Raw genomic sequence first — 26,126 nt, 5'->3', positions numbered from 1 at the left:
ACCAGACTGATAATCTCGCTCGGGCGAGCCAGGCTCGCCTAAGCGAGAGTTGCAAAGTTGAAAGTGGTGTTTTCTGCACGGGTTACTTGCTCAGGTGGAGTGTTAGGGTTTTAGGCGACCTGCTAACTCGCTCAGGCGAATACCTCTTGCCTAAGCGAGAAATCGAGGGTGTGAGATTTGTGTTGGGCACCTCGCGCAGGCGAGGGGATTGATGTTTTGGGCGACACGATTTTTGCCCAGGCGAGAGTCTCTCGCTTAAGCGAGACCTCGCGTTTAAACTTGGCGTTTTGTTAACTCACCGCCTCGGCAAGAGTTTGGGTTTTAGGCGAAGAGCGATCTCGCCCAGGCGAGGAGAGACTAGCTTAAGCGAGACCTCGCAAGTAAACCAGTTTAGCACGCTCGCTCACGCGAGGAAGTTTAGCCTAAGCGAGACAAGCCTGGTCGCTTAAGCTAAGGCTTCTAGCCCATGCGTGTTTAGTGCAGTTTGTGTGTGTTGTTTATACATAATGATGAAAACGTGGATCAGGAGATGTTGTACCATGAGCGGGTAGGTTCATGGATGGTGGTTAACATGTGATGGTATGAGAGGGGAGGTTCATACTCAATTACTCTATTGTGGGGATACGAGCGAGGTAGGTTCGTATGTTCTGTGCTCACAGTTGAGAGATGTTGCGTGCGGGGAGGTATGATGAAGGATTATCTTGTTCCTTTTCAAGATTATTGAATATGATGTGCGTTGATTAAGAAAGCTAAGTGAAATCCCCACTGGACATTAAGATAGCAAGCTATCTTAATGTCCAGTGGGAATTTTCAAAAAGCTTTCTTAAACAACTTGACCATATTCATAACTCTAAAAGGAAACAAGATAATCCTTCATCATTTGGTATCTAGAGCCTAGGTTATCTTGAATATGGTGTTTTTCATGTTCTAACCTTGTCTTATGTAGCTATCTTTGAATGGTCCACATAAAAACAATGCTGGCAGAAACTGTTCACGATTTTAAAAGATTAAACTGCACCTGCTCAGTGGTCCAAAAATTACGTTCTTTATATCAAAAGAAAGCTCTGTGAGTCTAGTTTCCAACAAAAAAAGAATTAACGCATTTGGAGTTCTGTGGAGAGAGTTATGATCAAATGAGTGAGCAAAGGTCAGAGCTGCCGAGAATACGAAAAACAACGTTTTCAGGTTATGTTGTGGCAATTTTGGCTTCGGTTTTGTGACTCTTTTGCTCCTAAATGTGGTTGGATAACATATCTTTTGATGCTTACTCTTTGAGCCTCAAATCCATGAGTTTAAATGCATGATAGCTACATGTTTGTGTCTGTGTGTATGTCATGTTGAGTCTTTAAATGTGTCTAACTTTTGCTTGAGTCATGTCATATGCTTCTTTGCGTTTTCTTATTCTTGTTTCTAAGTATTTGAGCTATTGCATGAGATCTATGCCTTTTGTTGTAGCATGCTCCTTGAAATTGATTTTGACCTAATTTTTAAGGAACTAAGTGTTCAAGACACCCTAAAATATCCTTCTCATCATCTTAAGTACCTAGTTTTGAAAAGAAAAATTATTTTCATGACCAAAAACAGTTTGGCCGAGAGCTAATGTGTTGCTTGGTGAATCCATTTGGCCAATTTTACTAGGTGTTATGCTACCAAATTTTATACTTGGATTTTGGGTGATATTGGCAAATTAGTTCCATGTTTTGACTTGGTTATGATCTTTCATGGTGTATGCATGATTTGAGGTATAATCTTGGCTTGTTCAAATGCTTTCCATAGAGTCCTTAAAAGTGCTTTTCATTGTTTTAGTCTTGTTAAAAGTTTTGTCTCAAACTTTTCTTCTTTAGAGTTTAGCTTTCCTTGTTTTTGTGCTTTTCTTGCTTGTCACTAGGTGTTCTTTGTTTTGTCTTAGTAGTTTTCTTTTCTTGAAACTCTTGGGATGTTGTGGCCGAATCACTTGTATTGCATTTGAAAGGTTTTGAACAAGTTTTGAAAAGTGTTTGCTTCACTCCTTTGGTGGATTTTGAGTGCTAGCCTTGCCTTGTTACTTTGGGAGAGTGATCTAAACACTTGGGTTACATTTTGGGTTGGATTTGGTCTCGGTTTTCATGTTGTCTAACCCCTAATCCATTTATTTTGTCTCAGATTTGAGTGTTTTTGTTGTAGGAATCATGGCAAGTTCATCAAATGCACCTACACCAAACAAAAACAATACATTGATGAGATTGCTTCGGGATTTGGAGTTGTCTAGGAAGGAGGCCTTTGAACAATTGAGAAAGGACAAGGAGCAAAGTGACCTAAGAATCCAAGAGCACATTCAGAGGCTTGAAGCTAGGGAGAAAGAAAGAGATCCTAGGAAAAAAGGGCATTCTAGGCGCAACCCATCACAAGAGAAGCAAACTCCAAAGATTCCTAAGTTCTATGGTGGAAGTGATCCCAAAATCTTCCTGGATTGGGAAGCTAAAGTTGATCAAATTTTCATTGAAAATCATGTAAAGGATCAAGCACAAGTTGATCTAGTAGTTTTAGGATTTTTGGAGTATGCCAATACTTGGTGGCATAAAGTTTGTAAGAATTATGACCAAGGGCCACCCGCGGCTTCTTAGATGGACATTAAAACTCTTATGCGCGCTAGATTTGTTCCTCCCTCCTATAGGAAGGAACTCATTATGAAGCTCCAAAGGCTTCACCAAGGTCCTATGAGTGTGAGTGAATACTTTAAAGAATTAGAGTCTCAAATGCGTAGGGTTGAAATAAAAGAAACTAACAAAGAGAAAATAAAAAGATTTATGAGTGGTCTTAGGAGAGACATAAAAGACCAAGTAGAGTTGTATGAGTACTCCACTCTTGAAAATGTTTCCACACTTGCCCTTTGGATTGAAATTCAATTGAAAAGAAAAAGAAGGGCAAAGAAGAGTTACTCACCCAACCACTACTTTAGTCACTCATGGAAGGGAAAGGATAAAAAGAAACATGATAAGTTCCCTTCTAACTCTCATCAAGAACCACCAAGTAAAAGTAAGTCTCCAAGTGATCACATTCACCATTCCACTTCTTCAAGATCAAGTTCCATTAAATGTTTTAAATGTTTGGGTTATAATCACATTGCTTTAAATTGCCCAACCAAGAGGACCATGATCTTAAAGAAGAGTAATGATGTTGAAAGTGAACACTCATCTCCCCATTCTCTTTCAAAAGAATCTTCTTCCTCTAGTAAAACTAAAATTTTTGAGAAAGACCCTATGTTATTAAGGCGCATGATAGGTCAAGATCAAAGTGAGCTTGAGCCAACTCAAAGAGAAAACATTTTTCAATCTAGATGCAAAATTAACAAATGGGTTTGCTCTCTAATTATTGATGGAGGAAGTAGTACCAATGTAGCTGGCACAAGGTTGGTGGAAAAGCTTAGCTTAGAGACCATTCCTCATGCTAAGCCTTACAAGCTTGCTTGGATAAGTAAAGAGGGAGAAATAGATGTCAATAAACAAGTCCTAATTAACTTCTCTATAGGAAGTGTTCCTGCAGAGGGACAAATAAGATAAGTTAGGCACGAGTGTCACCTTACCATGTAGTCCGCTATCTCCTTAGTTGGCCTCTTCCCATTCAATACATGTCGGCTTGAACCCAGGGGGGGCTACCTGCAGAAGAATCTCCGAAGCTCAAGTAAGTCAAAGCTCTCAAAGAGTCAAATCAGCAATTAATGAATGCGTACCTTTAAATGATGGGGTCCACGTGTATTTATAGAACATTTAATGACGTTTAACCATTGCATGGGCTGGGTTTTGACCTGGGCCCTAGCTTGGGCCATGAGTGGGCCTGGGCCCCAAAACTGGCCCTGGGGACCTATTGAAGGAGAAGCATCGATGTTAGCTAACTTTCTAGGTAAGTGGTCGGCCTTGACCGGCCACTTGCCTAGATGTCTTGTGCTGGTGGTGTCCGGGCACTAGATGCTAGGCGGTTTTGATGTGTATATTTGTTTACTTGGTTGAGTTTGGCTAGGTACGGTACACCAGTCCCCCAGCCTTGTCCGATATGGGTTGTCGGTCAAGGATGATATGTGTTGGTTAACTAGCAAAACCGGCTAGGTGTGATACACCAGTCCCGCAGCCTTTAAGTGTGGTGAACAGTGTTAAGGCTTGGAAGTGTCAGAAGGTAGGTGAAAAGGCGTCAGGTGGTCACATCGTTAAAACTTTGGCGCCGTCGTTTTTTATGTGTCATATCCTTTATAATGGTGTCGATTGGTCTGGGGTTTCATTTTGGCGGGAAGAGTTTTTAGTCGTTTGGGATCGTGGACTATAATTATGGGCTTGAAAGCAGCTGAGGGTTTACTTGGTTCATTTGCGAGTTTTGAAATCAGAGACCTTGTGCGCATAATATTGTCCGACTAGTTCCCAAATTCCGCCGACATCTTTCCGTAAACACGAAAACAGGTATGTCTATTAGCGATAGCTCATCGTTATCTGCATCTAGTAGTAGTCAGAGTACTGAGTCGGATAAGAGTAGAGATGACCGGCTTCGTGGAGAAGGTATAAGTGCTGGAGTTGGCACAAGTGGGATGCCAATGGAAGTAGTGAGGGAGGTCCGAGAAGATCCTCCTGAAGAGCTGGAGGAAAGTAACTAGCCGGCTAAGGGCGGTTATGCGTGGGTTGCGTCCGATGTTCGTGAACAGTCATCCCTGTTTAGGTGGTCTCGTCTACTGAATTCTTGGCTTAACTATACGCCCGTCATATCTAGAGGGGTCAGTGGAGATATTGTTACACTGGAAAGAGTGAGCGCCATCGACCGGGTATGCCACGGTCAAGAGGGGGCTACCGAGAAATTCTTTTACATGTACATGTGTCATTTTTCTCAACTTCATATACGACTACCTTTCGACGACTTTACTATGGGTGTGCTGCGGGCTTTGAATGTGGCGCCTACTCAACTACACCCTAACAGTTGGGCTTACTTACAGGCCTTCCGCATTCTGTGCGAGTCGCTGTACTTGGAGCCTTCACCTTATGCGTTTTTGTATTTCTATGATACTAGACCCCGGAGGACGGCTACCTGGTTGTCATTGATAAGTCGTCCTAGCATTAGCAGGTTGGATGCATTCTCCCAATCTTTCAAGCACTTCAAGGACGGATACTTCAAGGTTGTGGTGAAGGAGGGAGGTGAGCCGCATTTCCTGAATGCGGATGGGAGTACAAAGTTCCCTTTCAGTTGGACCAATAACCCTTCGCGTTACAAGGATATGGGGGTGGAGGAGTTGTCGTCTGGAGATAAGGAGGTGGTGGGGATGTTGTTAAGATTTGTGGATAAGTTGCCCACTAAGGGCTTAGTTAGGGTTTATAATTCGGTGCATCCGATTATAGATATTGAAGGTATCTGTTTATTACTTAAACTGTGTTAATGATGCTAAGTTGTTTTGATCCGAGTTGTGATATGTTATTGCAGGACATATGGCACAGTCTGGCAAGAAGAACTTGGCGCTCTTTCAAGCGCTGAGGAAGGAGATGGCCGCCAAGGCCAAGGAGGCTGGGAAAACTGGTGTTCCCAATCTGCAGGAATCTGTGGTGGAAGTACACGTTCATGGCGGCACGAAGAGGAAGACTGAGCTTCCGCCTCGACCCGGGAAGGGTAAGGATGTGAAGAAAGTGAGGGCAGCTATTCTCGGGTCAGGTGATGGGGCGGGGTCGGCCAGTGGCGAGAAGTTGCCGGAAGCCGGGCTAATTGAGTTGTCGGAGATATGCGTGAGAAAGGACATCTCAATTAACTTGCCAGATACTGTTGTGAACTCCATCGACAATATGGAGGTTGATCATATTGTGAGAACCATGGTTGAGTTTGGGAGTAAGGCATTGGTGTTGAGTAGACGTGTGGGGTCCCTTTACAAAAGGGAAGTGAAGGAGGCGGGAGGGCTGCAGGATAAAGTGGACAAGTTGGCGGAGGAGAAGGCAGCGTTGGAGAAGGAGAAGGAAAGTTGGGAGGCTGAGAGAAAGAGGTTGGTGTCGTGGAAGGTTCGTTGTTTAGATTCTAAGGAGAAATTGAATAAGCGTATAGGGGAGCTTGAGGAAGACTATGAGGATTTAAAGGACAAGTATGACGGGGTTGTTGGTGAATTGGATGACTTGAAGAACAGTTTTATTCAGGAGCATATAAATGGCTTTGAGAAGGGGTTGCGGCAGGCGGCCTTCTTTTATAAGGAAGTGGATGCCCTGGATTCAAGGTTTGATGTAGATAAAGACGTGGTTGGTGGAAAGCTGGTAGGGGAGGATGAAGAGGGTGGGGAGGAGGTTGGGAACGAGGCGGCCGAGGCGGAGAAAGATGTGGATGCGCCCGTGGAGGATGACAAAGCAGCTTAGGATGTAGTTTTTTTTTTATTGTTCTATTTCGCAATGAATCCTAAGTCTGTAATAACTCGTACAATATTTTTATTTGTTTTTAATGTGATGCATCTTGTGGATATATATGTTTGTGGTTATTGATAATAGCATGTGATAGGAATATGCGATATGTTGTGTTGTATGCGTAGGGGAGCATTGTTGGCGTTTGTATGTTAACCACGAGTAAAGGGTGTTTGACCCAGGCCGCTTACTTGTGGTAAGGGTGGGGAACTTAAACGAATTAAGCACAAGTAAAGGGTGTTTGACCCAGGCCGCTTACTTGTGGTAAGGGTGGGGAACTTAAACGAATTAAGCACAAGTAAAGGGTGTTCGACCCAGGCCGCTTACTTGTGGTAAGGGTGGGGAACTTAAACGAATTAAGCACAAGTAAAGGGTGTTCGACCCAGGCCGCTTACTTGTGGTAAGGGTGGGGAACTTAAACGAATTAAGCACAAGTAAAGGGTGTTCGACCCAGGCCGCTTACTTGTGATAAGGGTGGGGAACTTAAACGAATTAAGCACAAGTAAAGGGTGTTCGACCCAGGCCGCTTACTTGTGGTAAGAGTGGGGAACTTAAACGAATTAAGCACAAGTAAAGGGTGTTCGACCCAGGCCGCTTACTTGTGGTAAGGGTAGGGAACTTAAACGAATTAAGCACAAGTAAAGGGTGTTCGACCCAGGCCGCTTACTTGTGGTAAGGGTGGGGAACTTAAACGAATTAAGCACAAGTAAAGGGTGTTCGACCCAGGCCGCTTCCTTGTGGTAAGGGTGGGGAACTTAAACGAATTAAGCACAAGTAAAGTAGTACAGAGTTATGAAGTAGGGAACCACTCATTTTATTAATTGAAATGGGGGTGCCTCGTTAAAACCTCCTTGGCCAAAACCCTCCTTAGGGAAAAAAGACCAAGTGAGGAAAAAGAGTACACCCGTGGTTACAAGTATGGATCTGCTTATGGTGTATGTTCAACTGAAATAAAACTTGAGGTGGGATACATTCCATGTGTTGGGGATTTCTTCCCCGGATAGTTGTTCTAGGCGATAAGCCCCACCTCCTGTGTCTTCTCGTATGCGGTATGGGCCGTCCCAATTGGCGGAGAACTTGCCATCCTTCTTTCTAGCACTACTGGCCATTCTCCATACTAGGTCTCCTATGACAAACGATCGCGGGTGCAAGTTTGCGTTATATTTCCTGGCAGCTCGTTGTTTGGCGGCAAGATTGCGTATTTGGGCTTTTTCTCTGAGTTCGGGAAGGAGGTTGAGATGCAAGGCCATGTTTTGTTGGTTATTAGCTGGGTCGTATAGTTCTCTGCGCTGTAGACCAGGCTGAAGGGGGATTCGTTAGTTGACGATTGCGGGGTGCATCTGTAGGCCCATAGTACTTCAATTAACTCTTCTGGCCATCGGCCTTTAGCGGTATCCAATCTTTTGCGCAGTTCCACGAGGATAACTTTGTTTGCCGCTTCCGCCTGCCCATTGGTCTGCGGGTGTTCAACAGAGCTTGTGATATGTTTGATGCCCAAACCGGTATAGAATTTTGCTAGTTCCTTGTCAATGAATTGTCGGCCGTTATCTGTTATGATGGTATGCGGTATGCCATATCTGCATATGATGTCCTTCCACACAAACTGCTGGACTTGCTGGGCTGTGATAGTGGTCAACGGTTTGGCTTCAATCCACTTGGTGAAGTAGTCAACGGCTACGATTAGGAACTTAACCTGTCCTTTGCCGGGTGTGAATGGGCCTAGGATGTCCATCCCCCATTTAGCGAACGGCCAGGGGGACAGTATGTGGTGTAGCTATTCTTGTTTTTGATGTATAAGGTTGCCGTGCTTCTGACATGGTTTGCACTTTTTGACGTAGTCTTGGCAGTCTGCCTCTATTGTAGGCCAGAAGTACCCGGCTCTGAGAATTCTTGTGGCCATGGTGCGAGCGCCTGAATGATAACCGCAGATCCCTTCGTGTAGTTCCTTAATGACGTACTGGGCTTGTTCTGGCGTGACACATTTAAGTAGGGGCTGGCCGTATCCGCGTTTGTAGAGGTCGTCGCCTACCATAGTGTACCTGGCGGCCTTGGCCAGCCAAGTTTTGTCCGCGTCGGCCGGGGGGTTGCGAGTTTTAAGGTACTGGATGTAAGGGGTGGTCCAGTTTGGGTTTTGGGTAGGGATGGGATTGTCTAACGGGGGGTGGGTTAGCGTTTGGCAAGTGTGTGTGACGGAGGGTGTGGATAGTGTTTGCTGTAGCAAGGACCGGTTGCGGCTTTTGAGTTTGGTGCTGGCTAACTTGGAAAGGATGTCTGCTCTGACGTTGTCGGTTCTGGGTATGTGTTCGATGCGGACTAGTTCGAAAGCGGATTGGATGATTGTGCGGACCAAATGGTAATATTGTTGGAGGACGGGGTCTTTAATTTGGGAGCTGAATTATGGGTTGAATTTGTTCTACTAGTTTTGGTAGGAAACGAGATATAGCTGTGAGGCGGCCGATTAGTCGCTGTACCTCTTTGATGGTGGTTGGGCTACGCATCTCGATGATAGCCTTGCATTTTTCGGGGTTGACCTCTATGCCGCGCTGAGTTAACATGAAACCGAGGAATTTACCCCGGTCCACGCCGAATACGCACTTCTCAGGGTTCAGGCGGAGGTTGTACTGGCGCAATGCGGAGAAAACCGCCTCCAAATCTATAGCGTGTTGATGATGGCTTGGGGATTTGACGACCATGTCATCGACGTAGACTTCGACACAGTGACTTGTGAGGTGGCTGAAGACTTTGTCCATTAGCCGCTGGTAGGTTGCCCCAGCGTTTTTGAGGCCGAAGGGCATGACTCTATAGAAGTAGTTGGCATCGTCTGTGATGAAGGCGGTCTTGTGCATGTCTGCTGTGGCCATGGGTATTTGGTTATAACCTGAGTATGCGTCCAGAAAGCTAAGTACTTTATTTCCTGCCGCGCCGTCTACAAGGCGGTCGATGTTGGGTAGGGGGTAGGCGTCGCGAGGGCATGCCTTGTTTAGATCTGTGTAGTCCACGCACATCCGCCATTTACCATTGGCTTTCTTCACCAAGACAACGTTAGAGAGCCAGGTGGTGTAATGCGCTTCATCTATGAATCCTGCGCTCAGCAACTTGTCGGCTTCTATTTTGGCTGCCTGTCTGCGTTCTTCACCAAGTTTGCGTTTTTTCTGAGATACGTAGCGGGCTTCTTTATATACCGAGAGCTTGTGGGATGCGACGTTGGGGTCTACCCCTGGGAGGTCGGCGGCTGACCAAGCGAAGAGATCCGTGTTGTTTATAAGGATGGGTGTAATTGTGGCACGCTCATCAAGACTTAAACCAGTGCCCAAGTTGATGGAATGGCCGTTGGGGAGTCCCAGGGGGGTTGTGTCCTCGACTGGTTCGAGGCGGGCATCTCGGCCTATTCTGGGATCAAGGTCTTCGCCGGATAAGGTTATGCGTGAATTAGGTGGTCGCTCGATGTGGTTTCTGTTGGATTGGGAGTTGGGGCCTTAAGCTTGCCATGTAGCATTCGCGTGCCAAACGTTGGTCGCAGTGGATGATTAGGATATCACCGGATGGTGCTGGGAACTTCATGGCCAAATGCGGGGTGGAGACGACTGCTCCGAGGGTGTTGAGGGAAGGACGGCCCAAGAGTATGTTGTAGGATGTGGGTGCGTCGACTATTAGGAAGCGGATTGGGATTGTTTTTGTTTGGGTTCCTTCCCGAAAGACGGTATGGAGGTCTATGTAGCCCCGGGTAGAGACTTGTTCGCCAGAAAAGCCGTATATGGGCTCGTCATATGGGATCATAGCGGTGTCAGGGAGTTGCAATTTTTGGTAAGTGGCCCAGTAGAGGATGTCAACTGAGCTGCCTTGATCTACCAGTGCTTTTTTAACGGCATAGTTTTCGATTTCAACTGTGATGACCATGGGGTCGTCTTGTTGGTGGTCGAGGCCGTGAAAGTCATCATCAGTGAAAACGATGGGGGGCATACGTCGTCTGTGGTGGGTTTGGGTGATGTGGTTGATAGATTGTATGTGGCGGAGGTGTTTCTTTCTGGCAGATGAGGTGGAGCCTCCGCTTGCGAAGCCACCAGAGATGGTGTTAATAGTACCTCGCAAGGGGGGGTCGGCAGGGGTGATGTTGGTGTGGGCGGGTTGTGAGTGTTGGTCATTGGGTTGGGCGGGTTGGTCATTGTGGTTGGCACCGCTTGGTTGTCGTCTGTGGTCGTGTCGTGGGGGGTGGTGGGTCCGAGAGGAGGTGTGGTCATCTCTGCGGATGAAGCGGCGAAAGTGGCCGGCACGTACCAGTTCTTCGATCTTATCCTGTAGCGCTTTGCACTCTTCTGTAGTATGACCGTGATTGCGATGGTATCGACAGTACTTGGTCATGTCAGCGTTAGGAGGGGTGGTTGTTTTGCGTGGTGGGGGGAGGAGGTCAGCTTGGAGGGCTTCGTCAAGGATGCGGGAGCAGGCTACTGTGAGTGGGGCGTATCTGGTAAAACGTGGTTGGCGGGGTTCACGTGGACGGGTATCGGGGCGCGGGTGAGGCTGTGGGGTGGGGTTGGGTACGGGGTTGGGATTGGGGGTGGCGGTGTTGGCGACATAGTCGTTGCAGAATTTAGTATGAAGGGTTTGCATTTCTTCCATGCGAACGTAGTCAGCGGCACGCAGCTTGAGTTCGTGCATGGAGGTGGGTGGGTGAAGGTAGACGTTGTTAGCGAAGGGTCCGGGTTGCAGGGTGAGGGTCATGCATTGGAGTATCATTTCCTGGTTAAGGTGTGGTGTGCGAAGGGCTGCTTTACTGAAGCGGTCGATGAATGTTCTGAGAGGTTCATTGGGCTCCTGTCTGATGCCTAGTAAGGACATGGTGGTGGTTTGGTGAGGGCGGCTGCCGGCAAAATGTGTGGAGAACATGTGGGAAAGGGTGTCGAAATTATCAATGGAGTAGGGTGGGAGGGTGGTGAACCACTCTAGGGCGGGGCCTTTGAGTGTTGTGGGGAAAGCTTTGCAGAAGACTGCGTCCTGGGACGTATACAGAGCAACGTGTGTGATGTAAACTTTCAGGTGTTCATCGGGGTCGGTTTCGCCAGTGTAGCGATCGAGGTTGAATGGTTCCCACTAGGTTGGGAGAGGGGTGTTAGCGATAAAGTCTGTGAATGGGTGGCGGCGTCTGGGCTGGTGGGGGGGGAGAATGTGGGGTGGGAGTGGGTGGTTGATCATGGTAGGGAAGGTGGAGGTGATGTTATGAGGGGGGATGTGGGTTGTGGGAAGATATGGGGGGTGGTAGGGTGGGACGTACGCGGTGTGAAGCGTAGTGGGTATGTTGTGGGGAACGTGGGTTGTTGAGGGTGCGGTAGGTCCTAGGTGACCTAGTGGGAAGTGTTGGGGGTGTGTGGTAGTGAGAGGGGTTTGTTGGGTGGTGGTGAAGGTGTGGGGGGTAGGGTTGTATTCGCTTTCTTCCTCTGTAGGTTGGAAAGCCGGAGACTTCACAGCTTCAGAGGTCTCTTTGGCTTTTCCTTTCAGGTCGGCATCTGCCTCGATCTTCCTCCTGAGGCGGGAGTTCTCTTGTTTGAGCGCTTCTATCTCTTCTGCGTTGCGTTTCTTCAGGTTTGCAAGTTCCTGTTGCATCTTCATCTGGCCGTCTAGGATGGCGGCCAAATTAGGGGTGACGCGAGAAGGTCCAGAGGGACCAGCGTCAACTTGCTTGCTAGCTCCAGCTTTGCTGCGGGTAGAAACCATCTTCAGAGAAAAGCGGGTACAAAGAGAAAACATTTTTCAATCTAGATGCAAAATTAACAAATGGATTTGCTCTCTAATTATTGATGGAGGAAGTAGTACCAATGTAGCTGGCACAAGGTTGGGGGAAAAGCTTAGCTTAGAGACCATTCCTCATGCTAAGCCTTACAAGCTTGCTTGGATAAGTAAAGAGGGAGAAATAGATGTCAATAAACAAGTCCTAATTAACTTCTCTATAGGAAGTGTTCCTGCAGAGGGACAAATAAGATAAGTTAGGCACGAGTGTCACCTTACCATGTAGTCCGCTATCTCCTTAGTTGGCCTCTTCCCATTCAATACATGTCGGCTTGAACCCAGGGGGGGCTACCTGCAGAAGAATCTCCGAAGCTCAAGTAAGTCAAAGCTCTCAAAGAGTCAAATCAGCAATTAATGAATGCGTACCTTTAAATGATGGGGTCCACGTGTATTTATAGAACATTTAATGACGTTTGACCATTGCATGGGCTGGGTTTTGACCTGGGCCCTAGCTTGGGCCATGAGTGGGCCTGGGCCCCAAAACTGGCCCTGGGGACCTATTGAAGGAGAAGCATCGATGTTAGCTAACTTTCTAGGTAAGTGGTCGGCCTTGACCGGCCACTTGCCTAGATGTCTTGTGCTGGTGGTGTCCGGGCACTAGATGCTAGGCGGTTTTGATGTGTATATTTGTTTACTTGGTTGAGTTTGGCTAGGTACGGTACAGGAAGCTACAAAGATGAGGTGCTATGTGATTTTGTTCCCATGGAAGTCACACATATCTTACTAGGTAGGCCATGGCAATTTGATAAACAAACTTTACATGATGGCCATACCAACCAATACATTTTCTTCAAAAATGGGAAAAAGACAACTTTACTACCTCTATCACCTCAAGAAGTTAATAAGGATAGAAATATAATAAGAAAAGATAAAGAAGAAAAACAAAAGGGGCAAGCTTTCACTAAGGTGTTACTTGCCTACAAAAAAATTCTTCAAAAGCAAGATGTGCATCACCCTTCCTTCTCTTCCCAAGCCAAAAAGGAAGGCCCAAAGCACAAGCAAGAGAGGAAGAGTAGTGTAGAAAACAAAAATGGGCTAACTAAGGCTAGGGGTAATACCCTTAGAAAGGATGGAACAAAAGCTCATAAAAGGGAGGCGTAAATCCTCCCCCAAATCAAGTCAAGCTCCACCTACAAAGGCTCAAAGAATTTGTGGTCAAATTCTCTCCAAGAAGGGGAGGATGATGAAGGATTGACCCCAACCAAGGATGAAGACACATGCTTAAGAAGACTAAACATGTTTAGAAAGGAAGTTCACTAATCCTTCATCCCTTTCATTTGTGTTTGTTATTTTTGATTCCCTAAGTTGACTTAGTTGAATCAACTTTAGTTGACTTGTTGACCTTTGACTAGGTTTGACTTGTTGACTATAGTTGACTTGACTTAAGCCAACATGCTAATCTATGTTTATTTGCTTTGTAGTTAATTAGGAGTAAGCAAGCAATGATAGGTGGCGCATGGTGATTGGGGAGCATAAATGATGTGGATGAGAGAGTAAAGCAAAGACATAAAGCATAAAGTAAAAGGCATAAAACAAGTGTACCTATGTACCTTTGGTCTCCTTTGTTTTTAGCACACTTTAGCCACTTTTTGGAGACATATGAGACACATTCTTTGTCTCCTTTTGTGCTAGAACGAAATTAGCCTTGCACACACCATAGTTGGCTCTTTTGTCTCTCATTTTTGTAACCTTATTTGACCTAGTTTCTAGAAGCTAGGGTTAGGTTTTTGTAGAGACATCCTTAGGTATCTTTTATTTGCTTAGAGGCCCCTAAACTCTTCTATATAAGGGGTGCTCCTAGACATGTAAAAGGGTTGATCATTTTGTTATAAACTTTGTGCATTCAACCACAAATTTTCGTGAGCTCTCCTTCCTAGAAGTGAACTCACCTTTGCCTTATCTTGCTTGCAAGTGGCGACACCATCACTCATCTCTAGGGCTTGGTTGGCTTAGATCCCCCCCTATGAGTGGCGTGCTTCTTCCATTCTTCATCTTCTATGCTTTCCATTTTTATTGTTTCTTCTTTCATTTTGCTCTTTAGTGTTGTTATTGCCGTGTGTGTTTAAGCTTGAATCCAACTCTCTTCTTCCTTTCATGAGCTTGAGAAATGAACCTTCACATCTAGATAGCATGCTATCTTAATGTCCAGTGGGAATTTTCAAAAAGCTTTCTTAAACAACTTCACCATATTCATAACTCTAAAAGGAAACAAGATAATCCTTCATCAAGGTACGTAGCTGGTGGATCACATGTGTTGGACTACGGGCGGGCAGGTCCGTAGAGTAGGACTACGAGCGGGGAGGTTCGTAGAGGCAAGACCACGAGCGGGCAGGTTCGTGTGAGCATCATGAATCCTGAGTCCATGACTAACTTTGTTGAGTAAATTGGAGGTTTTAAAAGTAGTGGGGGTACCAAAAGTGTGAATAGGGTCAAATTCTGAGAATGTAATTGGGTGTTTATGTTTTATATTATGTATTTGATATGTGTTTTATATTCTTTTGAGCTCACCCTTTATGTTTGTGATTAGCAATGATCGTGTAATTCGTTACACGGGAGCAAATGGTGTTAGAGGTGATGCCGAGGGTGCTCAGGCGACAGAGTGAGGGCTAGCTGGGATACAGCTAGAACTTTATTAGAGTTTCTAGTCTTATAGAAACTTGTAATGACTATGGATTTAATTACATTTAAAACTTTGTCGCATTAAACATTAAATTTGTGTAGTTTCCGAGTTTGAGACTTAATAAGATTGCAACGTTTGTTTGTTTTATATATATATATATACATATATATATATATATATATATATATATATATATATATGTATATGTATATATATGTATATATACATATACATATATATATATATATATTTAATATAAAACCAAGTAATATTCACTAGGAATGTTACAGAAGAGGTGGATATCTCGCCAGAGACTAGTGTCGTAACTATTAGCTCGCACCCCAGCTCTCGCATCACAAGTCCGAGCCTCCTCACGCATTCATTAGACACGAATGAATAGATGGCTCCTGAATCAAACAACACCACAACCTCATGGTTAAACAACAAACATGAAAGTTGTACTAGGTTACCTGATTGTGCAGCCTTAATGGTCGTAAGGGAAAACACGCGCCCCGGTGCTCTAGGTTGATCTCCGACTGGTTTCTTAGCTGGTGCACCTCCAACTGGTTTCTTGTTAGGGAACTGTCATGCAAAATGTCCAGTCTGATAACAAACGTAGGACTTACCAATGCTACTGCTCCTGCCTGAACTGCTAGAGGGTTTAGAGCAGTCCCTCCTGAAATGTTCCCCGCCACAATTATAGAATTGTAGCTTCTTGGCTGAAGACTACAGTCTGGTGTAAGGTTTCTTCTAAGATCTGGAATCTGAAGCAGTCTTCTACTGTCGGGCCACTCTACTAGGCCCCATCTCCAACTGCTCGACCGCCTTGGCCTGCTCCACCAAGATGGGAAACTCCAGGATCCGGAGTGGTACGATGAATCGGCGTAGCTCATGTTTTAGCCCACCCTCAAACTTTCTGCACCTCCACTCTTCTGTGACACCTGGCGAGTAGAATCGTGCAAGGTACTTAAATCTCTCGATGTAAGCTTGCACGGTCATGGTTCCCTGCTGGAGCGTCAAGAACTCTACCTCCCGCTCGTGCCTCACGTTGTCGGGGAAATATTTCTCCAGGAACCTCGTCCTGAAGGCAGCCCAGGTCACCTCCTCATCACGGGTCTGCATCAACTGTTGCATCCCCTGCCACCAGTACTTTGCGTCTGCCACTAGAAGGAATGTGACAAACTATAGTCGTTGAGCATCTGTGCACTCCAGGACTCTACAAATCTTCTCGCACTCCCGTAGCCAGGCATCGGCCTCATTAGTAGTGGCCTTGCCAGAGAACTTGGTTGGCCTATGTTTCATGAAATCCTCCATAGATACTGGCCTAGTAGGTGCAACTATGGCTTAGGATGGCGTTGCTGTGGGCTGCATCGTGTCCACAATGCGATGAATCAGTTGAGCTATGTCATCAGCTCCAACAGTGTTCCTTCTCCTCTTGTTGGCCATAGCTTGCGCGTGCCACATATTTCAGCTGTGCACATCACACAGCTCAACTTAGGATTTCACATCCAAAAATTAGTACAAAATACAAACAATTAATCACACTAGCGTAACACGATAAGCTCACTCCCCTTAGACCCCAAAAATCATTTTGAAAACCTTTGCTCTGATACCAAATGTAGCATCCCGTTAGGATATGGCGGATTTAAGTAAATAAAATAGATAAAATAATAAAGACATTGCATTTAATAATAATACCTCATTTCCCAAAAATGCGGGAAATTTAAACTTTTATAAATTTCAAAGATAAAACCAAAAATCCATAATTACAAATGTGAAATATTCCAAAAACATCTCATAAGAGTTTACAACTTATTTCCAAAAACATAAAATATATAAAAAGCTCCCCATGCTATCCCTGCTCCGTGGCTAAGTCTCACTAGCACCACCTGCATCAACATTATCTGCTCACGTGTATCGCGCACACGATCATCACCAAAGACAAGAAGATAGGGTGAGCTTAATAGATAAAGCATACAAAAATTGTATACACATATACAACACATCAATATAAACAATACAATCATCCCAAATGAATTCCATCCTTTTAGTTCATACCACTTGGCCACAACTAGGTTATTCGTGTTCTACATCTTCTAGTGATTACTTCAAGATGACTTGCTGCCATACCTATCAGCCACAACCAATAGAGCATGTGCGGGAAACCATGTTACGGATCACGTGTGTTGGACTACGGCCGGGGAGGTTCGTAGAGGCCGGACTACGAGCGAGAAGGTTCATAGAGACGTTACACATTCCTCCACAAAAATCACATAGTTAAGATTTTGTGTTAACTGCTTTTGCTTGCATATTACCCAACTTTTGAGTTAACTTGGTCATTTGTTGTGTTAACAACTTGTTTTGGGCTAGGATAACATCCAAAATATTAATCTCTAATATTCCACCTTTCCTATTTTGATGATCAAATTGCATATTCACGGTATTATTTTCCATTAGCTAAAGAGTCTCAAAAGCTCCCTCTAGTGTTTTCAAATTAAATGATCCTCCACTTGTTGAACCCAGAATTGCTTTAAAAGAGGGTGCAAGACCATTATAAAATATTTGGACTTACAACTAATTTGGTAAAGCATGATGTGGACATTTCCTCCATAGCTCCCTATACCTTTTTCCAAGCCTCGTATAGAGTTTTTGTTGCACAAAAGTATTTGGTTGGATGGAAAAAGTATTTTGTTACAAATTTTGTAGTCATATCTTCCCACGTAGAAATATTGCATTGAGGTTGTGTTTGAAGCCAACTTTTAGCTTTATCCAATAATGAAAAAGGAAAAACCCTTAAGCGGATAAAATCATTTGAAACTCCATTAATCTTCAAAATGTCAAAAATGACCAGAAAATTCTCCATATGAGAATTACGATCCTCTAAAACTGCACCTCCAAATTGATTCCGCTAGATGACTTGTAATAGTGCAGGCTTGATTTCAAAATTGTTGGCTTGAATAAGAGGTCTCATAATGCTCCATTGGTAATTATTTATATTTGGCATCGAATAATCAAGCAGAGTCCTCCTCACAAGTTGTTCCTTAGCCATTGTTGATATATGCTCTTTCTTGTCAATTGATGATCCTGTTTTTCTTTCTTGCTTTTTCTTTCTTGCGATTATCCTATTACATCTAGCAATAGTAGTACATTCAATTTTTGGGTCAAAAAGTAAGATTTTTTCTGCAACTATACCTCGCATAAACAGCTTAGAGACACAAGATTCTAACAACAAAAATTCATATGACAAGAAATTAACAACAAACAAAATAATTAAAACAGAAAAAAATAAACTAAAAACAAAACAATCATGACTACCTAAAATTTAAAACTCAAATCTTAAGCAAATTAGATCACTAATATCAACAGAAAAACCAATCCTCGACAATCGTAGTAATAAAATATCGGACCTGGCGAATATCTGTCTCTCAATCCCGGGATTCCAATCCAAATTATGCATTTACTGACCGCACTAGATTTCTTGATTCGCTGGGAGAGAGTAGAGAGTCAAGGTTCGTTGGCAAGTACTTCCTTTCTATTAGTGCCACCGGAAAGGATGAAAAGAGATCGTCCTCTGGAATCTAAGCATAAAATTATAACAAAAACTTCAATCAATATAAGAACTATCAGAGGATTGATTTCGTACCCTTTCCTCTAGAATTCTACTCCTTTTCAATTGATGTCAGCAATGTAATCATCCACATGAGTTTACTCAAAGTTGTTTTACCCCTAATCCCTTAGCAGGTAAAATCTATTCATTGAATTTGAACCCCAATTCCTTAGGTCAGTTTAGAAAAATTCAATATAATCATGAAAAATCAATTATCATCTTTATTGCAAACTAATTAGATATGCCCAATTTCTATATTGTGACATAACCTAACTTGTATTATTTATAATGCAAACAATCCTAATTTCCCTATTATGAAATTACTCATAAAATAAACAATAAAACTATAAACAGAGCATTGAGATAAATAACATTAACAAAACATCAATTGTAAGGGTAGAAACTAAAATCTAGAGTCTTACATCAACCGTCCAACAAAAAAAACTTAGTTCTGCATAATGAAAAAAAAAAACTAAAACGAATAGAAGAAGAGAATGACGAAAATGAAGAAGAAAAAGAAGAAGAAACTTTTCATGAACAATCCTCCTCTTTTATCTTTTCCACGTTCTCTCCCTTTGTTAAGGTGGTTACTTCTCTCCCTTAATTGTTTCCCCTTTTTCACTTTATTTTATTTTCCTTTTGCTTTAAATCCTTGTCAGTCCACGTCATTTTAAGATATCTCTCTAAAAAATCCATAGGTTATGGAAAAAAATCCACAGGCCACCTGTGGAACTTGCTATTTTGACTTGATCTTTGAAGCCAAATCCATAGGTGTGGAAAAATCCACCGGGCACTTGTGGAACACATTGTTTTGAATCTTTCATTTTTGAAGCCAAATCCAAATGTTTTGGAAAAATCTACCAGCCACCTATGGAACACGTTATTTTCAATCTAACTAAATTCCTCCAAACCTATTTACACGTATAATGCACAAAACTAAATGTATGATCCGAAACAAGATAATGCATGATGAAATTAGATCAATAATGCACAAATGAATACAAATGTCCTAAACTATCGAAAAACATACTAAAATTTCTAAAAAATAGGAAATAAATTCTACAAATTTGCACAAATTAACTCTCCAACATCCTAAATCTAACTTGCACATGATAACTAATGTAGTGTAGTGACTAACTAAGGATCAATCCTAGGAATGGCAACTTAACTTCAAATGATTCTTAAGTGTCCCTCCATAAAGTGTGGGAAATCTAAATCTATCACTTTAAACAAACTAAACTAAAATAAACCAAGCACCAAGTAAGCTATCAGAACCTAAACTTAGGAAAAATAAAAATTTCACAATGGTGTTCATGTATGGAAATGCTTGGCAGTTTTGAATGTACACATAAAATGGATGAATTAACAACTTAAAGATACAAAAAGAGTTCGGAAGAACATCAATTAGGTTTAGAAATTGAAATCATGCAAAATGATCGAGTAAAATGTAAAATCCCAATTCACGAACCCTAATTTAACGAAATTAATGGTCAAACACGCAATTACAAAATTAAACACGAGGAGCTATGAAATCACTATGGAAACGAGGTGAATAGATCATGTATTGCATCACAAATAAATTAGAAACAAGAAATGAATGTGAAAAAGAAACGAAACTAAAAATTGAAGAGAAGATTGAATGGAACGGTGTGAATATGTTTCGCATAATTGAGCTCATGAATCTAGAATTACTTGCTTAAGCATACTCAATTCTAATCAAAAGACCTTTGATAAAAGTTAGATGATTGTGCATCCTCCGACATTCAACTTGTTTCCATTCTAATCCAGTAATTTTATGAATCAATGAATACTTAAACAATCAAAACTTGTTCATGATCAATTTAGCATAAAAGGAAACTATGAAATGGAAGAACAAGTGATAATTGTTACGGGATTGGCAAGTGCACAAAATCGTACACGTAATAAAATGAAAAGTACAAGTATTATTTTCAAGAGACTTGTGAAACACTTGCAACTCTTGCAATTTATAACTTGATTAGACACCAAATTTCACAAAAAAAAAAAAAACTTTTTTTGTTCTTTTATATTTATATCAATATATGGTGTGCAACAATATATGATAAAGGCTTCATTGTGATTGGGTTTCATGATCCAATTTGAAGCAAAAACATTAAGCAATATTCTTCTAATTCTTACTATAGCATTCAAACCTCTTGTAACTAGCCCTAATGTCTTAGCGATAAGTCTAAACTTGAATAATAAAAACTCTAATGTCTTAGCAATTTTTATTATAAGTTCGCATCAATGATCAAAGTTCTGATGTTATGAATGACCAATTATGTACTCAATGTCTAGATGCATAATCAATTAGTTGTCTACTCCAGTATAGGTTATAATATTGTGTCCAATAATTAGAGACCCACAAATATGCAACCAATATATACCATGCAATTAAAGCAAGAATAGAACACATGAGTGATGGAAAAGAATTATATAGAATATTGAAATTCATAAAGAGTTAAGAATACATTACACCCAACCCCCATGAATAAGGGAGTTGGCTACTCTTTAGCATTCTGAATACTAGAATAATGGTGAAGATGAATGCCTCCAGCCTTCAGAATGAGCCTCTAACTTCTTTCCTCTCTCTCCTAAAGGGTTTTTTTTCAAAGTGTTTCTTTTTTGCCTTAAGGGTGGTTCTTTTCACCTTTGCCAGACCCCTTATTTATAGATTTTTCGAATTGGATTGGGCCTACAACTTTGAATTTGAATTTATATTGGAATATCTTGAATATATATATATATATATATATATATATATATATATATATATATATATATACTAGTCTTTTGACCCATGCAATGCACGAGATTATTTTTAATATTGATTATAAATTATAAAATTATAAAAAAATGTTAAAAATTTATTATAAACAACTATATTGTCATATAACAAAGTTCAATGACCATAATTGATCAAGTACTCAACTATATTATCATATAACAAAGTTCAATGACCATAATTGATCAACATTACAAAATTATGCTTAATCTAATCACAACAACAACCATTAATGAAGACTTCAACATTTGGTTCGATGAAATCATTGTCTGCTTAAAAGACAACAATATCTCCTTCTTTTAATTCATTTTCAGAACAAAATAGCCTCCAACCTTGACCTATCTTTGTTGAAGTTCATTGTTTGTTCGATATTAGTATTTTGAAATTCACTATAGTTTTAGGCCCTATAAGAAAGACATCTTCTACGTTCTCCTCCCGAATGAAGTTGGGAAACTTTGATGGCAATCCTACATGATTCATAAGTTTATTATTAGTATAAGTATTTCAATTTAATTATACTAATAAGCATAAGAAGAAATCAGAAGGAATATACCAAGTGACTTGCTTTGCTTTATACTTTGTCAATTTCACTGAAAATATAGATCTTGTATTTTGATGACTAATACGGTGCATAAATGTTGTCAAACTTGTTGTTGTAAATCCACCTTTAAACATTGTTAGGTGAAATAAAGAATTTCCCAAATACTAAAATTGGATGTGAGAATCACTTTGAATTTGATACAAATTTCTCATATTAAACCAACCTTCATTGATCCTTGGGTTATCTGAATCCATGTTATAGGTAGTTATTTTGCTCTTACCATTTACATCTACCAAGTGCCACTGTGGGCCTAATTCATGTGCATAACCAACAGCAAAGTGTCGATCGACAAATAAAAATGGCTACAAAATAATGACACTAAATTATTTTCAAACAATAAAGACATTATCAATCTTTTGTCTGCAAGAACAGAAACATAAACCAAAACATATATAAGTTATGAACATACTTATATATAACTTATTTTAAAATTCTAATCACAAAATCTGATATTCTAAATAAGAAAAAATAGTGAAATAATTAAATAATAAATTAGAAGGGTGAATTATATTATATATAAATCGACGTTCATAAAAATAAAATCCAGAATTAATAATTCTTTACAAAAATAAATAAATAAAACTGAAATAAAGTAAAAATTCAGAAGATTGAAATAAAGAAACTATGAATCTTTAGATATATATGAAAGTCCAGTACATACGCTAAATGAACGTTAGTAAATTTTATTTCATTTACCAAAAAACAAACTATATTTGATTGTGTTCCTCTGTAATACTAGTAAAGTGGGGATCATGATGATACAATTGGAAGACAGAACACAACAAACAACACATAGAACATAATATCTCAATGCATACTATTAGATCTAAATTTGTATTTGTGTTAAAATTGAAGACATACCTGAGAGAGTATGTAGATGGTGTTGAAATTCTAAAGTATTGTTCTCTGATTTTGGGTTTGCTGCATTTCCATTTTTGTAATTGCAGAGAAATGGACGTTCAAATGTAGTGGTGGATGAAGGATGTGGATGAAATGGTAAAGTGAAAGTTGTGAATTGAATGGGAAAGTTTAAGTCAGAATAGAAAACATTATCACGTGCAAACAGTGACAACAAATTTAAAATTATTATTGTTCACTGACACAAAAAGTAACAAAAAACATAAAGTATAGAAGTTATAGCAAAAGTAACAACAAAATTATAGAATTATGATTCTTTAACATTTATACAATTAAAGAAATGAAATGCAATTATGTAAATTTAAATGAATGTTGTTTTTTCAGTAACACCCAAGCACATGTATCTAGACATTTATTCTTGACAATACAGTAAAGCAACAATTAACAATTGAAAAACAACATATATATAACGAATACGAGATTGATGTTACAGGTTGATTCATCATTGATTGCTAATGGTATGCAAAAAGTAGAATGAGAAGCTTTTCCTCCAGGAAGCAATAAAGATGCAATTCCACTTGAAGCTACATTAAGGGCAATCATTCCCTTGGCTCTAATAGCAACTGACAAAAGAAATTCCATACCTCTGAATTCACTGTTGTCATAATTTTGTTATAAACATGTAGTTGCTCATTAGTGACTGACTGCAATAGAGATTGGTGTAGCTTCTCCATTTGTTCTTTATCATAATTCATTTCATCAACAATGAACCTGTTGTGAAATTTGAATGAATTTGAAAGATCAGGTTGAGGAAGGCAACTATAATCTGTTAAAGTTCACCCATTTGAATTTAGAAATTCTTGTACTTATAGGAGACAAAGATTGTGTAAATCATGCTCTTCAATTTGAAAATCTACAAAATAAAACATGTAATGAATAAATAATTATGGAAAAAACAGTGGAGATTAATTCAACTTAGTACCTGGTATGTTCAAGTCTTTTCCTTTTTGATATAGGATACCATCTGCAAGTAAAGTCCAAGTTGCATCCCAAACAACATTTGGCTTTGACATTGTATTCATGATTAACAAAGCAACAAATAACCTTCTAAGTTGATTTCCATATGCAAGATGGCTAGCCTCTTTAATGGCATCAATGAATTCTTTGTCATCTGCCAATAATCCTAATTCTTGGCAAGCCTCTTGGTATGTGGAGAATGTTTTACCGTTAATTATCTTTATACTATCATGATCAATACAACCTTTTTGTTTTGTTAGTAAGATTCTCATGTAGTAGCATTCACCTGATCCTAGAGGAACATGTGTTAGTTGACCAATACTATAACCCTGCTTTCTTGGTTTCCATTGTTTTTGTTGAGACATCTAAACAAACTTTGTTGGAAATTCAGCATCAGTCAAGTTTCTGCCTTCCTCAAATTTTTTGTTAGCTTCAAACCAAGCTAGAAACATGGTGTTCATATTCTCATTCCTATGCAATACATCATCAATTCGATCATCATCTTTGAACAAAATTGGTTGTTGATTTTGTAAGTGAAAAGTTAAACGTTGAACAGCTGGCCATCTATGATGGATATCGAAGCCATAAATTCAACAATGAATCTACAATCATAATATCTTTTTATCTCATCAATAATACGCATTTTTGTAGATTCATTGTCTTTGTCTGTAATTTTAATTGTTGCTCTATCAGGACCTTTGTTGACATATTTGAACAAATACTTGATTGAGTTGGATTTGTTGCAATAATTTGTATTAACATGAGCTTGATAATGCATTAAGAGAAGAGGACTATACGGCATGACATTTGCATTACCTAATTTATGTCCATTTTTCAACACAAATAAACCATAATCTCTACGTCTATATACAGGATATCCATCTTCATCAATTGTAGTTGAATGTCTAAATTTTTTAGGAAAAAATTTAGAACACCGACCTTCTTTCATACATGGTGAGTTGAATCTAGCGGCTCCGCATGGACCATGTATCATATATGTTTGAACAGCCTTTGAAAGTTCAGGATAGAGATCTGGATGAGGAAGTTCATCAGAGATGACTTGATCTATGTGCTTTGCATTTTCTAACTTGTTTGAGTCACTCAACCATAATAATATATGAGCATGTGGCAGACCTCTCTTTTGAAATTCAACTGTATACATACCTAAATTTGGAACATAATTATTCGAGAAAATAATTGCCAGTAAGAAAAATAAATTAAGAAAAGTAGTATGGTATACCTGCATTGTCTTTGCCAAAGAAATTATTCTTCTTGAAATATGTCATCATTTGGTCTAATTTCATTTTAAAAACTCCGCAAACAATGTCTGGCCTATCTAAAGTAGTTAATCCTCTTGATTTGACAAAATCAAGAATTTCAGGCCAATTTACATTACATGTGATTGTTATAAACAAATTTGGATAGCCATACCTCTTACAAATTGCCATAGCATCTTGGAAATTATTGAACATGTATCTCATACCACTTGTAAATTAAGCTGGAAGAACAATACGCTTACTAATGGAAGAAGGATCAATTTCACCTTTGTTAACAGCTTCTTGTAACCCATTCAGAATATCTGAACGAATGAGTTTTTGATTATTTCGTATAAAAGACAACCTTTGGTTCAATCATAGTGTATGTATCCACTAAAAACTGTTGAAACAATCTACATGAATTTACAACCTTACCAAATTCAACCTTTCTATCTTGTATTCTGAAAGCAATGAATTCTCGTAAAGAAATATGAATTCTCTTTCTACTTTGTCCATATTTTTGACAATCTCTAATTGGAATATTCTCTTGATAACCATCCTCTCCATATGGGAAAATCAAAGGATATTGAAGAGGAATGAAACATGTGTGTGTTTCATGTAGTCTTGTTAACTGACCAGAAACTTTCTTGACAATGATGTCCCTTCCTACATCTAAGGTGCTCAAATCACCAACTATCAATGCTGCGACTTCATCTGTTACTGGTGTATTGTATACTCTAGGATCCTTAAAGCGATGTCTAAATAACCTTAATCCAAAATTTGATTGTTCATCATCATGTATAAAATCTCTTACTCTTCTGAATGTTTGAGCAAATATATTGTGTTTGTCAATCATTTTCTTCAACTCTTCGATCAATGATTTATCAAATATGGATTGTTGACTATCAGACCTGTAAAATTAAAAATTAGATAATTATATGCGCAATGATCGCTAAAACATAAATAAACTATGTACACATACCCAAAGTGACTAACTCTGTTTGTTGTTTCATTTTCTGTGTCATAAATATATAGTTGTGCAAATTTTGGATTTGATCCTTTTTCAGGCAATAAACTTCCAATGCTATGGTAATTTTGACCACTAAGAATAAATTAAGGAGGACCCGATCCATCATTGATTGAGGAATGGATATTAGCCCCAATGGATGTAAATGAGAACATGTTGTTGTAACTTCTTAT

General features: G+C 40.3%; 1 protein-coding gene and 1 pseudogene across 1 annotated transcript; both read right to left on the bottom strand.

The window, feature by feature from the left end:
* Nucleotides 1-15,561: 15,561 nt before the first annotated feature.
* On the bottom strand, nucleotides 15,562-16,098 carry LOC114194892 (uncharacterized). The gene is made up of 2 exons (XM_028085300.1): nucleotides 16,005-16,098; nucleotides 15,562-15,947 (listed from the first exon to the last, which is right to left on the bottom strand). Exons 1-2 carry the CDS (start codon nucleotides 16,096-16,098, stop codon nucleotides 15,562-15,564), a joined length of 480 nt encoding a protein of 159 aa, XP_027941101.1.
* An 86-nt stretch (nucleotides 16,099-16,184) lies between these two features.
* LOC146884181 (uncharacterized) lies at nucleotides 16,185-25,782 on the bottom strand (annotated as a pseudogene).
* Between the last annotated feature and the right edge of the window lie 344 nt (nucleotides 25,783-26,126).

Source organism: Vigna unguiculata, chromosome 8 (genome assembly GCF_037176805.1).
Source record: "Vigna unguiculata cultivar grain cowpea cultivar isolate G323 ecotype 2 chromosome 8, ASM3717680v1, whole genome shotgun sequence".
In the NCBI taxonomy this organism is placed as follows: domain Eukaryota; kingdom Viridiplantae; phylum Streptophyta; class Magnoliopsida; order Fabales; family Fabaceae; genus Vigna; species Vigna unguiculata.
The sequence above is the reverse complement of the archived record's forward strand: the minus strand, read 5'-3'. Positions and strand labels throughout refer to the sequence as shown.